General features: G+C 65.0%; 3 protein-coding genes across 4 annotated transcripts; 2 read left to right on the forward strand and 1 right to left on the reverse strand.

Annotated features, from left to right (window-relative positions):
• The first annotated feature begins 868 nt into the window (after positions 1-868).
• LOC311164083 (mothers against decapentaplegic homolog 4-like) lies at positions 869-5,726 on the forward strand. Of its 2 annotated transcripts, XM_084223379.1 has the most exons (12): positions 869-1,054; positions 2,226-2,462; positions 2,941-3,115; positions 3,198-3,218; positions 3,332-3,502; positions 3,610-3,705; positions 3,782-3,910; positions 3,985-4,023; positions 4,099-4,282; positions 4,819-4,987; positions 5,157-5,295; positions 5,524-5,726. In XM_084223379.1, the coding sequence occupies exons 2-12, from the start codon at positions 2,238-2,240 to the stop codon at positions 5,721-5,723; spliced, it is 1,548 nt and encodes a 515-aa protein (XP_084079505.1). In that variant the 5' UTR covers positions 869-1,054; positions 2,226-2,237; the 3' UTR covers positions 5,724-5,726. The 2 variants fall into 2 exon arrangements, with proteins under 2 accessions (XP_084079505.1, XP_084079506.1); XM_084223380.1 differs by lacking the exons at positions 3,610-3,705; positions 3,782-3,910; positions 3,985-4,023.
• Positions 5,727-5,976: 250 nt separating this feature from the next.
• Positions 5,977-7,213, forward strand: SNAPIN (SNAP associated protein). Its single transcript, XM_084223383.1, has 4 exons — positions 5,977-6,311; positions 6,641-6,687; positions 6,768-6,886; positions 6,959-7,213. The coding sequence occupies exons 1-4, from the start codon at positions 5,989-5,991 to the stop codon at positions 7,046-7,048; spliced, it is 579 nt and encodes a 192-aa protein (XP_084079509.1). The 5' UTR covers positions 5,977-5,988; the 3' UTR covers positions 7,049-7,213.
• A 135-nt stretch (positions 7,214-7,348) lies between these two features.
• Positions 7,349-12,782, reverse strand: ILF2 (interleukin enhancer binding factor 2). Its single transcript, XM_084223382.1, has 14 exons — positions 12,734-12,782; positions 12,287-12,328; positions 12,120-12,162; positions 11,131-11,235; positions 10,920-10,997; positions 10,022-10,124; positions 9,876-9,941; positions 9,673-9,789; positions 9,509-9,587; positions 8,443-8,530; positions 8,264-8,325; positions 7,980-8,094; positions 7,813-7,903; positions 7,349-7,730 (listed from the first exon to the last, which is right to left on the reverse strand). Exons 1-14 carry the CDS (start codon positions 12,736-12,738, stop codon positions 7,570-7,572), a joined length of 1,155 nt encoding a protein of 384 aa, XP_084079508.1. The 5' UTR covers positions 12,739-12,782; the 3' UTR covers positions 7,349-7,569.
• Positions 12,783-13,755: the final 973 nt, after the last annotated feature.

Raw genomic sequence — 13,755 nt, forward strand, 5'->3', positions numbered from 1 at the left:
AGGCTCCAAAATTCATCTTTTTTTTTTTAATAAGATTAATTTTTATAACTAGAGGGTCTGTGCTTTTATCAGCCATGCTGTAAGTTTTCCTGCTCGTGTTCCCTTGGAATCTTGCATTTCTGCTTACCTAAAGGAGAGAGAATTCCCAGAGCTCTGGGGATATAACCGGGGCCGGGACCCGCGGCGTTCCCGGGGGATAACGGGGCCGGACCCGCCGCGTTCTCGGGGTGTAACCGGGGCCGGACCCGCGGTATAACCGGGGCCGGGACCCGCGGCGCTCCCGGTGGGAGCCGGGCCCGGCGGCGCCGGGGGCGGGGCCCGTCTGGGGGCTCGCGCCGTGCAAGCGCGGCCGCGATTGGCTGGCGGGGCGAGGCCCGGCTGTCACGGGCGCTGCCATTGGCTGCGGCGCGGCGGCGCCTCACGCGCTCCGGCCGCTCCTTTTGTTATTGTAGGGACGGAGTTGGGAAACGGCTGAGGGAGCGGGAACGGGACCGGGAGCAGGAGAGGGCCGGGAGCAGGAGGAGAGGGCTCAGAGGAGGAGGAGAGGGCCGGGAGGAGGAGGAGAGGGCTGAGAGGAGGAGGAGAGGGCTCACAGAAGGTGAGGGACGCTGAGGGAAAGGGCTGACAGAAGGAGGAGGAGGCTGAGGGCAGGAGGACGGGGCTGAGGGAAGGGCAGAGGACTGAGGGAAAGGGCCGAGGGTGGGAGAAAAGGGCAAGGGCCTGAGGGAAAGACAGGGGGCTGAGGGCAGGACAGGGGCTGAGGGCAGGACAGGGGCTGAGGGAAGGGCAGGGGGCTCAGGGAGGACAGGGGCTGAGGGAAGGGCAGGGGCTCGGGAAGGGCAGGGGCTGAGGGCAGGACAGGGGCTGAGGGAAGGGCAGGGGGCTGAGGGCAGGGGCTGAGGGAAGGGCAGGTGTCTCAGGACAAGGCCTGAGGGAAGGGCAGGGGCTCAGGACAGGGAAGGACAGGGAGCTCCAGGCACGGCAGCACCACCGTGAGCCGGAGGAGATGCGGCGGGAGCCGGGCCGCGAGTGACGGCAGCCGGGGCCGGTGGAGGTGAGTCGAGCCCGAGGCAGCCTCGGTCCCCCGGAGGTCTCCGCTGTGTCCCCTCCTTGAAGCCTGTCACCCCTCAGAACCCCTGCGCCGTCCCTGTCACCTTCCCGTGCCCCGTGGTGTCGCAGGAACATCCCTTTGGGAGCTTTGGGACGCTCGGCACGGGGATCAGCCGCGGGCTCTCCCGGCAGGGCGATGCGGGGTGGGGACGGGGTGGGTCCGGCCCCACTGAGCCCAGCTTGCCCCAAACCCGAGCGGGCTGAGCTCTGCAGAGGGACGGGGATGGCTCCGACCCTTCCAGCCTTCCCTGAGGCAGCCTTGGGATGCAGCCCCTGGAGCTGGGGTGGGGAGCAGGACCCCAGGTCCCCTCTCCCACTGCTTTTATCCCCCAAACGTGAGGCAGAGGATGGGCAGGGAGCAGGGATGAGATGCCCGGGATGAACCCCAGAGCCTGGCGGGAGGGCTGAGGGTCGCACCCCCGCCATGGGGAGTCCCATGGGGTCCTTCAGCATCGCTGGAAGTGTCGCCGTGCCGAGATGGCATCCTGGAGGAGCCGGGCGCGGGGGGACACGCGGGGAGTGCTGGCGGGACAGCCAGGCTCCCTCGCAGTCCCAGATAAGGAGCAGAGAGCAGCGGTTTGTTGTGTCTGCCGCCATCCCAAGGATTTTCCAGGGCTCTGGAGCGCTGCAGCCAGGCTCTGGCGTGAGCCTGGTCTGGCAGGGAGGCAGGAAAGGGAGAAGCCGGGAGAGAGAGAGAGGGGTTAAGGAGCGGCGCCAGGCTGGGCTCTGTTTAGTCTGGCCTCGGCGGCGGCTGCGGGAGCCGGTCCGTCCCCGTGGCACCGGGCAGGGACACAGCCCTGCTCCGTGCCAGGCTGGGGACACCGCTGTCGCCGAGCCTGATGCCACCATCCAGCTCTGGTTGTGCTGCTATGGGGAGCTGGGGACACCCCGAGTGTCCCTGTAAACTGTGTTCTGTCACCTCACCCCAAGCTGGGGACAAACTCTGGCACTCAGGTCGTGCCATCAGCCAGGGAGCACAGAAGCCAGGCTTTGGGTGACAGATGGCTTTGTCACCTGGAGGGGGTCACCTTCCCGGTGCCACACACGTCCCTGGTGGCGGCGGCTCGGTGTCCCCTGCAGCAGGGTGACCCGTGGGGACACGCCGTGCCTTGCAGGGCCGCAGCGCCATGTCCCTGGGCAGCGACAGCGGCCCCGGCATCGTGCACAGCCTGCTGTGCCACCGGCAGGGAGGGGACAGCGAGGCCTTCGCCCGCCGCGCCATCCAGAGCCTGCTCAGGAAGCTGAAGGAGAAGAGGGACGAGCTGGACGCGCTGGTGGCCGCTGTCACCTCCGGAGGGGCCCAGCCCGGCCAGTGTGTCACCGTGCAGCGCACCCTGGACGGGCGGCTCCAGGTACCCCGGGACACCGGGATGGGGGCTGGGCCCCCGGGGACCCCCGGGTAAACCCACCCACCCCAAGTTAGGGGGTCGGGGTGCCCCATGAGCCCCCTCCGCCCGCTGCGGGAGCGGCTGGGCTGGATGCCCTGCCCGCAGCCCCCTCCCGTCCGCGGCTTCCCCCGCGCCGCCCTGCCCGGTGAGTCAGTGTCTGCTGGCAGCCTGGGGCCGGGGGGAGCGGGGAGGGGGCGTTTGTTATGTCTGGAGCCGGGAGGCGCGGGGGGACCCCCGGCCTGGCGCCAGCCCCGTGCTGGGGGGGCCGGGGGGGATCCCGGTGTGGGGGCTTGAAGGCATCCCGGTGTGGGGACTGGAGGGGGTCCCGGTGTGGGGGCTTGGGGGACCCCGGTGTTGTCACCCTGGGGGCGATCCCGGTGTTGTCACCCTGGGAAGGGGTCACAGCCCCCCACTCCCCCTTCGTGTCGCCCCCTCCCCGCAGGTGGCCGGCAGGAAGGGTTTCCCCCACGTCATCTACGCCCGGCTCTGGCGCTGGCCCGACCTGCACAAGAACGAGCTCAAACCCGTCCAGTTCTGCCAATTCGCCTTCGACCTCAAGTGCGACAGCGTTTGTGTCAACCCCTACCACTACGAGCGCGTGGGGACCCCCGGCAGCGGTGAGCCGGGACCCCCGCACGGGGGGCTCGCCAAGGGGGGGTCACCAGCACCCCTAATCCCCCCTCCCCACCTCTCCCGCAGGTCTGAGCATCCAGTGCACAGGTGAGACCCCGGCCCGCGGCCGGCGGGGAGCCCCCCCGGAGCCAGCCCAGCCCCCCGCCGCGGGTCCCCGTGCCCCCCCATGGTCTCCGGTGTGTGTGCCCCACCCTCCCCAGTGCCCCCCCCGCGCCCGGTGAAGGAGGAGTTTGTCCATGACTGTGTGCAGATGGAGCTGCCGGCCCGTCGGGAGCCGGGGGCCGAGCCCCCCGCCCGGCCCCTCCGAGCGCTGCCCCCTGAGCCCCCCCGAGTGCCCCGGACCTACCCTGCGCTCCCCATGGCGCCCCGAGGTGAGACCCCCCCTTTGCCCCCACCCTGCGAGGGTTTGGGGGCATCACCCTGAGCCCCCCACCCCGTGTACCCCACAATGACCCCCTGTTCCCATATCCCCCCACAGCGACCCCCCAGGATCCCCTGCTCCCTCTGGCCCACCCCGAGGGCCCCCCAGCACAGCCCCCCCTGCAGAACGGGTACCCCAAACCACCCCACCACAGTGAGTATGGGGGTACCCCACTGCCCCAAACCCCCTCGGGGGGACCCTCCTTATGTCCCCCCGTGTCCCCCTGCAGGTTCACCGCTGAGCTGGAGCAGTGCCACCATTTACACCCCGAGTTTGGGGGGGTCGCAGCCCCCCCCACCACAGCACCCCGGCAGCCAGAGCCACCCCCAGCCCCCCCAGCACCACCCCAACCACTGCTGTAGGTTTGGGGGGCCCTGGGCGAGGGCTGGGGAGGGGTCTTCAGGGTGCTGACCCCCTCTCTACCCCTCCCAGGGCCCCCCGTGCTCCAGCCCCCCGTGTCCACCCACCCTGGTGAGTGCCCCCCACCCTCCTTAGCACCCACGGGTGCCGTGTCCCCCCCTAAAATCCAGGTGCCCCCCGTTCCAGGGCCGGAGTTCTGGTGCTCCATCGCCTACTTCGAGCAGGACGTGCAGGTGGGGGAGATCTTCAAGGTGCCCTCCAGCTGCCCCTCGGTGGTGGTGGACGGCTACGTGGACCCCTCGGGGGGGGCTCGCTTCTGCCTGGGGCAGCTCTCCAACGTGCAGCGCTGCGCCGCCAGCGAGAGGGCACGGTGGGTCGGGGGGCACGGTGGGTCGAGGGGCATGGGGGGTGATGGGGGCATGGGGGTGATGGGGGCATGGGGGGTGAGGGGGGAATGAGGGGCATGGGGGGTCAGGGGGGCACGGGGGCAGGGGGAGGGCATAGAGGGCATGGAGGGCATGGGGGGCATGGAGGGTGAGGGGGGAATGGGGGGAATGAGGGGAGTGGGGGGAATGGGGGGCACGAGAGGGGGGCATGGGAGGGGATAATGGGAGGTAATCGGGGCAGAAGGGAGGAATATGAGGGAAAAATATGGGATAATCAGGGAAAAACGGAGAAGCTGAGGCCTGGGCTGGGCAGGTGGGACAGGGGCTGGAACAGGGGGCTGGGCAGGTGGGACAGGGGCTGGGCAGGTGAACAGGGGCTGGAACAGGGGGCTGGGCAGGTGGGACAGGGGCTGGGGGGCTGGAACAGGGGCTGGGCAGGTGAACAGGGACTGGGCAGGTGGGACGGGGTCTGGGGGGCTGGAGCAGGGGTCTGGGGGTCCGTGCTGAGGCTCTCGGGCAGGCTGCACATCGGCAAGGGCGTGCAGCTGGAGCGGCGGGGAGAGGGCGACGTGTGGATGCGCTGCCGCAGCGACCACGCCGTGTTCGTGCAGAGCTTCTACCTGGACAGGGAGGCGGGCAGAGCGCCCGGGGACGCCGTGCACAAGGTGTACCCCGGAGCACACATCAAGGTCGGGGTCCCCGGGGCTCCCCGGGGGTCCCCAGGAGGGCTGGGGGGGTTCTGTGCCCGGATTTTGGGGGTTCTGAGCAGTGGAAGGACCCCAGGGATGGAGGGACCCCCTGAAGGGGACCCTCCGCCCCAAAGTCGCCCTGCTGAGGGGTCCCCCCGTGTCCCCCCAGGTGTTTGACCTGCGCCAGTGCCACCGGCAGATGCAGCAGCAGGCGGCCACTGCCCAGGCTGCGGCCACTGCCCAGGCGGCTGCGGTGGCCGGCAGCATCCCCGGGCCTGGCTCCGTGGGAGGCATCGCCCCGGCCATCGGTGAGTGACCACTGCAGTGGTCAGCCCCCCAGGATGACCCCTGGGGCTGTCCCACCATCCAGGGTGGGCTGGGACCCCAATCCTGACCCCTCTAAGACTGTCCCACCACCCATGAGTGACCCCAGGGCGGCTGGGACCCCCGTGCTGACCCTCCCAGGACTGTCCCACCACCCATGAGTGACCCCAGGGTGGGCTGGGACCCCCGTGCTGACTGTGTCACCCCCCCAGGGCTGTCGGTGGCCGCCGGGCTCGGCGTGGATGACCTGCGGCGCCTGTGCCTCGTTAGGCTGAGCTTCGTTAAGGGCTGGGGGCCCGACTACCCCCGGGCCAGCATCACCTGCACGCCCTGCTGGATCGAGGTGCACCTGCACCGGGCCCTGCAGCTGCTCGACCACGTCCTGCACGCCCTGCCTGACGCCCACGCCTGACTCCTGGAAGGAGCCAAAAAAAGGGAAAAAAAGGCCAAAAAATGAAGAAAAGTGGCAAAAAAAAAGAGAAGCGAAATGACCAAAAATGTGTTGGTTTAACAGTTATTTAATGGGTTGGGTCAGGGCTTGTGGCCTGGGTGTAGTGCGGCTCTCGGTGCTGATTTCCACCTCCTGCTTTAACTTTTGTATGAAAATAAACAAAAAAAAAACTTTAAAAACAAGGTGAAAGGACTAACATCATGTTGTTTTAACCAAGATTTAATGGATGGGGTTGGAATCTGTGGCCTTTGGCGGACGCTCAGCAGTGCAGTTGTGCCGCCAGGTGCGCCTCCAGATGCGCTTCCAGATGTGCATCCAGCTGTGCCCTTGCACCATTAGGACTACATTTCCCGGCAGCCCCCGCGACGCGCACCGGAAGCGGCCACTCCCCATCCCTGCGGACTCAATTTCCCGGCAGCACCCGCGGCGCCCGTGGGCCAAGATGGCGGCGGGGAGCGGCCCCGGGGCGCGGGAGCTCTTTGCTGAGGGGCTCCTGCAGTTCCTGCGGCCCGCCGTGCGACAGCTCGACCGCCACGTCCACAGCGTCAGGTCCGGGCACGGAGAGCGGCGGGCAGCGGGGCAGGACCGGCCGGGAGCGGGGCGGGGCGCGGCGGGCCGGGCTGAGGGGCAGGGAGAGCCGGGGAGGGCAGTTCTGTGGGGCTGAAGGGCTTTGGGGGTGCGTGAGGGCGAGTTCTGGGGATGGACTTTGGCGGTACATGAAGGTGAAGTTTGGGGATGAAGGGATTTGGGGGTACGTGAGGTGGGCAGTTGTTGGGGTTGGTGGCTGGGGGGTGCTGGCCATGCAGGTCCCATTCCTGTTGTGGGGGCAGAGTTGGGTTTGGGGTGTCCCCAGGCTTTGAGCTGTCCCCCTTCCACAGGGAGAGCCAGGTGGAGCTGCGGGAGCACATCGACAGCCTGGCCACAGGTGAGCCAAAACCGGGGGGTCCCCCCTGTCCCCCCTCAGCGCGAGGGGGACACGGGGGGCTCACCCAGACCCCTCCCCAGAGCTCTGCCGCATCAACGAGGACCAGAAAGTGGCGCTGGACCTCGACCCCTACGTGAAGAAGCTGCTGAACGCCCGGCGCCGCGTGGTGCTGGTCAACAACATCCTGCAGAACGCCCAGGTGAGGGGGGACGGGGGGCTGGGGGGTCCCAGAGCCCCCCAGGTGCTGACAGGTGACTTTTGCCCCGTGCAGGAGCGGCTGCGGAGGCTGAACCACAGCGTGGCCAAGGAGACGGTGAGGAGGAGAGCCATGCTGGAGGCTGGGGGCTACCAGGGCAAGTGACCAAGGCAGCAGGTGACCAGCCAGGAGAGCAGGTGACCAGCCAGGGGAGCAGGAATCCCTGTTTATCCCAGCTCAGGAATCGAGGGGATGTCCCCCGTCACCCTCGGGACACTCGGAGCCGTGTTCCCGGATTTGTGGGCGCTGGAATAAAAGTGACTGAGAGTTCGTGGTGCTCCCACGTCCCTGAGGGGCCTTGGGGACAACAGAGGTGCTGCCAGGGGGGTCTGGGCACCTCCAGGTTGGATTTGGAACACCCCCAGGTGGAATTTGGGAGGCACAGGTGGGGTTTGGGCTGCCCCAAGTGGGATCTGGTGGTTCCTTAAGTCTTGGATCCTCCTTCTGCTGCTCCACCTGCCTCATTCCCACCTGTCCCACATGGACCTGAACAAGCAGGACACGCTGGAAAGGGGGGACACTTTTAATGTGCAACGTACAAAACAGGGACAGGGCGCAGGGACACCCAGGAGGGACCCTGACCCTCCGGGCTGGTGTCCCCTCACCTGCTGCAGGCAGCACAGGTGTCACTCCTGCGTCTCCATGCTCTCCTCCTCCTCGCCCGCCGCCGGCTCCTCCTGGTTCTCCTCCTCCTCCTCCCCTTCCTTCTTCTCCGGAGGTTTCTCGTACGCCTTCTCCGACGGCGTCACGATCACCCCGTCCCACGTGGACATCTCGGAGGCCAGGTCTGCCCCAAGAGGTGACCCTGGGCACCCTCTCGTGGGGACCCCAGCCCCGTCCCCACCCTGACACCCCCCAGCCCCACTCACAGCTGGCGTCACCCTCCTGTCCCAGGATTTTCCGGTATCCTCCGTGGGACAGGATGCGCACGAGGGTCTGGGCGGTGTAGCACACCATGTCCTGGGGATGGGGAGGGGTCAGTGTGGGGACAGGGACCCCAGATGAGTCCCCTGCCTTTGGGGGGACCCCTCCTCACCTGCTGCTCCAGCGTCATCACCGTGTGCACGCGGAAGTTGCCGCTCTCGCACGGATCCGTGATGCCGACGGAGCCGGGCAGGAAGAGCCCGGCCGCCAGGATCTGGAGGCAGCGCCTGCACGGGGACAATCTGGGTTAAAACTGGATCCTTCCAGCAAAAACAGCACCAGGAAACCCCAGCTGGAGGAGCTGGATTTAGCTCCCAGTCAGCCCCTGAGATTCCAACGGTTTTGTCAGGAAAACGGAGCTACGACGGGAATTTGTGGAAGGGAAATGCCACGGACCTGTAGGCGATGTTGAGGGCCAGGGGCTGCCGGGTGGGATTGTTCATCACGGCGTAGTGCCCCTGCAGAGGGGAGGGGAGGAGCAGCAGTCAGGGCAGGAAGAACAGAAGAATCCCAGCCTGGGACACGAATCCCAACTGCTGCCGGGATGGGGATCGGCAGCACGGCGGTGACCCCACCAGCAGGTCCAGGATCCAGGGCGTGAGCGGCTCGAAGCCGGGGAAGCGAATCCTCAGGTCCTTGAGCAGCCGGATCAGAACCTTCACCCTGGAGCAGAGGCAGGAGGAGGCTCAGTCCCACAGCAGGACTGCACTCCGTGTTCTCGGGAATGGGGATAAGGATCCAGGAGGAGGATCTGGATCCAGACCAAGGATTAGGATCTAGAACCATTATTAGAATCCAGGAGGAGGATCTGGATCCAAAAGGAAGATCTGCATCCAGAAGGAGAATCTGGATGCAGAACCAAGATCTGGATCCAAAAAGAGGATCTAGACCCAGATTTATGATTAGGATCTGGAATAAAGATCTGGACTCAGAATTCTGATTAGGATCCTGAATAAGGATCTAGACCCAGAAGGAGGATTAGGATCCAGAATAAGGATTTAGATCCAGCAGGAGGATCCAGGCGCAGACTGAGGATCTGGACCCAGAAGGAGGATTCAGACCCAGAAGGAGGATTCAGACCCAGAAGGAGGATCAGGATCCAGAAGGAGGATTTGGATCCAGACTGAGGATCTGGACCCAGAAGGAGGATTCAGACCCAGAAGGAGGATTAAGATCCAGACTGAGGATCTGGGCCCAGAAGGAGGATTCAGACCCAGCCTGAGGATTCAGACCCAGCCTGAGGATTCAGACCCAGCCTGAGGATTCAGACCCAGCCCTAAGGATTCAGACCCAGCCCTAAGGATTCAGACCCAGCCTGAGGATTCAGACCCAGCCCTAAGGATTCAGACCCAGCCTGAGGATTCAGACCCAGCCTGAGGATTCAGACCCAGCCTGAGGATTCAGACCCAGCCCTAAGGATTCAGACCCAGCCCTAAGGATTCAGACCCAGCCCTAAGGATTCAGACCCAGCCTAAGGATTCAGACCCAGCCCTAAGGATTCAGACCCAGCCTGAGGATTCAGACCCAGCCTGAAGGTTCAGACCCAGACAGAGGATTCAGACCCAGCCTGAGGGTTCAGACCCAGCCTGAGGGTTCAGACCCAGCCTGAGGATCCGGGCCCAGCCCCGCGCCCGCACTCACGTGGACTGCGAGGCGTTCTCCTCGAACCACCGCGCGTGCCGGATGGCGGCCAGGGCGCTCTGCAGCACCTTGATGTCCACTGCAAGGAGCAGAAATCCCCGGTTTGCCCAGGCAGCCCCGGGCACCGCGGCTGCTCCGGGCGGGGGGCGCGGCCGGGCGCTCACGGTGCAGCTCCGGGTCCAGCTTGCGCAGGTTGGGCGGCACCGTGGTGATCAGGATCTTCACCGTGGCGTCGGCCGAGCTGATCTCGAAGCCGGTCTCGTTGGTCAGCATGGTCAGCACTGTGGGGAAGGAGCAGGAATTGGGCCTGGAGGGGTCGGGAATCTGCACGGATCACAGCCCTGAGCGCTGCAGAGCGCGGCCTCACCTTCGCTGGGGTCCTGCGCCCGCAGGCTCTCCACCACCTTGTTCCCCAAGGCTGCCACGGCTTCCACTGGGAAAGAGGAGGAGGAGGAGGGTCAGAGCGGGGCCTGGCACCAAGGGCTGCTGTGATCCCACCCAGGGGACACTCACAGGTGGGCAGGATCTTCAGGATCACCACCAGATCCGCCACGTTGTGCCCCGTCGTCATCGTCCCCTTCTTGTAGGAGCCCACCTGGCGAACCTCCTCGATTTGCTGGTGGGAAAACAACCCAAAATCCCAAGAATTCAACCCACAAGCCACATTTTGGGGCTCAGCATCGAGCCTTAACCCACCCTGGGTTCTTGGAGGAGCACACGTGGTGAACATCCTCGATTTGCTGGTGGAAAAACCCAAAATCCCGGGAATTCAACCCACTTGTTACGTTTGGGAGCTCAGCATCAAGGCTTAACCCACCCTGGGTACTTGGAGGAGCCCACCTGGCGAACCTCCTCGATTTGCTGGTTGAAGAATGACCCAAAATCCCAAGAATTCAACCCACAAGCCACATTTGGGGGCTCAGCACCGAGCCTGAACCCACCCTGGGTACTTGGAGGAGCACGTGTGGTGAACCTCTTCAGTTTGCTGGTGGAAAAACGACCCCAAATCCCAAGAATTCAACCCACATGCTGCATTTGGGGGCTCAGCATCAAGGCTTAACCCACCCTGGGTACTTGGAGGAGCCCACCTGGTGAACCTCCTCGATTTGCTGGTGGGAAAACAACCCCAAAATCCCAAGAATTCAACCCACTTGTTACGTTTGGGGGCTCAGCATGGAGCCTTAACCCACCCTGGGTCCTTGGAGGAGCCCACCTGGTGAACCTCCTCGATTTGCTGGTGGAAGAATGACCCAAAATCCCAAGAATTCAACCCACAAGCCACATTTTGGGGGCTCAGCATCAAGGCTTAACCCACCCTGGGCCAGGAGCATCCTCCCAATCCCCAGTCCCACCGCTCTGGGCCTCACCCAGCACCTCCCCAGCGAGCTCCTTTCCCAAGCCCTGCACTCACCACCTCGAACGTTCCCGGTGCCACAATTAAATTATCGATGACGTTGTTGATCTTGGTCACCAGGGACAGGATGGAAGCCTGGCAGGGAACACCACAGCATGATCCAAAACCCACAAATCTCCCCCAAAATTAAATTTTACACCCCTCCTGAAGAAGTTTGGATCCCCCCAGCCCCACCTGGAGGATTTGGGGGGATTTTTGGGCACAGCACCTGCTCGGCAGCGGTGGGAGCCAGGTCCTGGTTCCTCTTGAGCAGCGCCTCGCTGAAGGCCGTCTCGTCTGCCGCGGGTTTGACGCGGGGAAAAGCCATCTCACACTGGAACGGGACAGAATTCCCGCTGGGATCGCTCCCTCCCTGCTCCTGCCGGCCTCCAGCAGCTGCATGGGCGGCCAGCAGAGCTGGTGGAGGTTAATAAAGAGTTTATTAATTAATTCATTAACCCCCCGTTGTCTGCAGGCCTTGCGCAGAGGGAAGAGACTCAGGGAATTTGGGAAAAAGGGATTTCCTGCTGGGGAAGGTGGGAAACAGGTAGGTGAGCACCTGGGGGTGTGGGCATCACCCTGGGGAGAGGGGACAAACCTCACTGAAGGGATTTACCCAAAATTTACCTGTGAAATCCCAAATTTTACCTGTCATAATCCCAAAATTTACCTGTGAAAATCCCAAATTTTACCTGTCACAATCCCAAATTTTACCTGTGAAAATCCCAAATTTTACCTGTCACAATCCCAAAATTTACCTGTCATAACCCCAAATGTTACCAGTGAAATCCCAAATTTTACCCGTTACAGTCTGAAAATTTGCCTGTCACAGTCCCAAATTTCACCTGTCACAATCCCAAATTTACCTGTGACAATCCGAAATTTTCCCTGTCACAATCCCAAATTTTCCCTGTGACAATCCCAAATTTTCCCTGTCACAATCCCAAATTTTCCCTGTTACAGTCCCAAATCTTACCTGTGACAATCCCAAATTTTCCCTGTGAAATCCCAAATTTTACCACTCACAATCCCCAAATCCCCAATCCTGGAGCGATTTGTGTCATTCTTCCTCGCCTGGCTCCCGTATTCCCATTTCCAACAGGAGGAAAACCCTCCGGTGCGGCATTTTGACTGACCCACAGGGGATGGGGGAATCGTTAACCGCGGGAAAATCCCGGAGAATTCCCGGGAATCGCCCTCGGGGCGGGGGTTACTCACGACATAGAAGTCGAAGGGGATGTGGGGCACAAAGGGCCGGAACCTACGGGGGAAGAGAAAACCCCAAATTCACTCCCTGCGCCCCCAGACCCCCCTCCCGCCGCCTGTCGCGACACGCGGGGACCGGCCCGGTCCTACGGCAGCACCGGACCGGCCCCGGGACTCGCCTGGAACCGAAGCGGCCGCCGCGGCCGCGGCCTCGATCGCCCCTGCGGGGAGAGAACGGGAGCGGCGCTGAGCGGGGGCTCCGAGCCCCGGGCCCGCTTCCCCCGGCCCGTCCTGCCCCTCCCGGTGCTCCCGCTCCCCTCCCGGTCCCCTCCCGGTGCTCCCTGCTCCCCTCCCGGTCCCTCTCAGGGTCCCCCCACCCCCGGCTTCGGTGTTCGCCCCCCCCATCCCCGGTTCCCCGCCCCGCTCCCGCCGCTCTCCTCCCGTTCCCTCGCTCCGCTCCCGCTCTCTCCCCGGTCCCGCGGCCCCCCAGCCCCGGTCGCTCCCCGGTGCCCGTCCCCCCACGGTCCCCGTGGTCCCTCCAATCCCGGTTCTCCCTCCACTTCCCCCCGTCCTCCCTAATCCCGGTGTCCCCCCGGTGTCCCCCCGGTGTCCCCCCCGCTCCCCACCTCATGTCGCCGCCGCCGCCGCTCCCGACAATGAAGCGCCGCTCGCAGACCCCGCAGCAACCCGCCCGCTCATTGGCCGCCGCTCTCCCCCATCCCGCCCCTGCCGGGCGCTTTTTTAGCAGCCATTGGTGGAGCGGCGCATCAATCAGAGCGGGAGGCGGCCAATGGCGGCGCGCGCCGGGCGGCCGCTGGAGGGGGCGCGGAGCCCATGAATGGAGCGCGCGGGCCGCGGCCATAAAGCGCCCGGCAGGCACTGGCCCCCCAGCAGCAGAGTGGCGCAGCGGGAGCGTGCTGGGCCCATAACCCAGAGGTCGATGGATCGAAACCATCCTCTGCTAGCACAACTTTTTCCTTCCGCTCTCCGTTTCCACGCGCGGTTTTCTTTCCTCGCTGATATTTTTTTATTTGCTACGTTGGTTTCTTAATGCTCCCCTAATGCTTGCGCAGCCTTGTCTCGCCTGCTGGCGAGCAGCGTGGGGTGTCCGGTGCTCACGGGTGTCACCCCACCCGCGCCCCCGGGAGCTGCGGGTGCGCCGCGGCCGGACCGTTGCGCGCGTTCCCGCAACCAAGCGCGTCCCCCTGTGTGTGTCCCCATCCGCGCGTGTCCCCCGAGCGCCGCCACTGTCCCCGGCGGTCGCGCCACCCCGAGCGGCACCTCCGGGGTCACCCCCCCACCCCCCGCTGCCGTGGGGCTGCCGTGACCCCTCCGCGGGGCAGAACCTCCCACGGAGGTGGGGGACCAGAGGTGTCCGAGCCCCCCCGGCTCCCCCAGGGCTGCGCGAGGGCTCCGGAGCTGCGTGGGGACAGCGCGGGGTCCGTGGGTCGGGATGCCCCCGCACCCGAACGAGTTTCTGGGGTCTCAGCGCCCCACGCGCGACCGGGCCAGCAGCGGCACTTGGGTGGCGGCGACCGCCGAGACCGGAGGGGACAGATCCCGTCCTACCGCCCCACGGGTGGGAATGTCCCCACCCACCGGCGGGCGGCCCCATCCGCCGCCCATCCCGGCTGGAATGCCGTGGGGG

The sequence above is a fragment of the Fringilla coelebs genome (genome assembly GCF_963513975.1).
Source record: "Fringilla coelebs genome assembly, chromosome: 29".
Taxonomy (NCBI): domain Eukaryota; kingdom Metazoa; phylum Chordata; class Aves; order Passeriformes; family Fringillidae; genus Fringilla; species Fringilla coelebs.

Excerpts from the sequence above, each read along its gene's own strand:
- LOC311164083 (XM_084223379.1), top strand. The coding sequence starts at position 2,238 with ATGTCCCTGGGCAGCGACAGCGGCCCCGGCATCGTGCACAGCCTGCTG. Across the intron at positions 3,116-3,197 it reads CGTGGGGACCCCCGGCAGCG|GTCTGAGCATCCAGTGCACA; the intron begins GTGAGCCGGGAC and ends CCTCTCCCGCAG. Across the intron at positions 4,988-5,156 it reads ACCCCGGAGCACACATCAAG|GTGTTTGACCTGCGCCAGTG; the intron begins GTCGGGGTCCCC and ends GTGTCCCCCCAG.
- SNAPIN (XM_084223383.1), top strand. The coding sequence starts at position 5,989 with ATGGGGTTGGAATCTGTGGCCTTTGGCGGACGCTCAGCAGTGCAGTTG. Across the intron at positions 6,312-6,640 it reads CGCCACGTCCACAGCGTCAG|GGAGAGCCAGGTGGAGCTGC; the intron begins GTCCGGGCACGG and ends CCCCTTCCACAG. Across the intron at positions 6,887-6,958 it reads ACATCCTGCAGAACGCCCAG|GAGCGGCTGCGGAGGCTGAA; the intron begins GTGAGGGGGGAC and ends TGCCCCGTGCAG.
- ILF2 (XM_084223382.1), bottom strand. Across the intron at positions 8,531-9,508 it reads GAGAACGCCTCGCAGTCCAC|GGTGAAGGTTCTGATCCGGC; the intron begins GTGAGTGCGGGC and ends CCTCTGCTCCAG. Across the intron at positions 7,904-7,979 it reads TGATGACGCTGGAGCAGCAG|GACATGGTGTGCTACACCGC; the intron begins GTGAGGAGGGGT and ends CCCCATCCCCAG.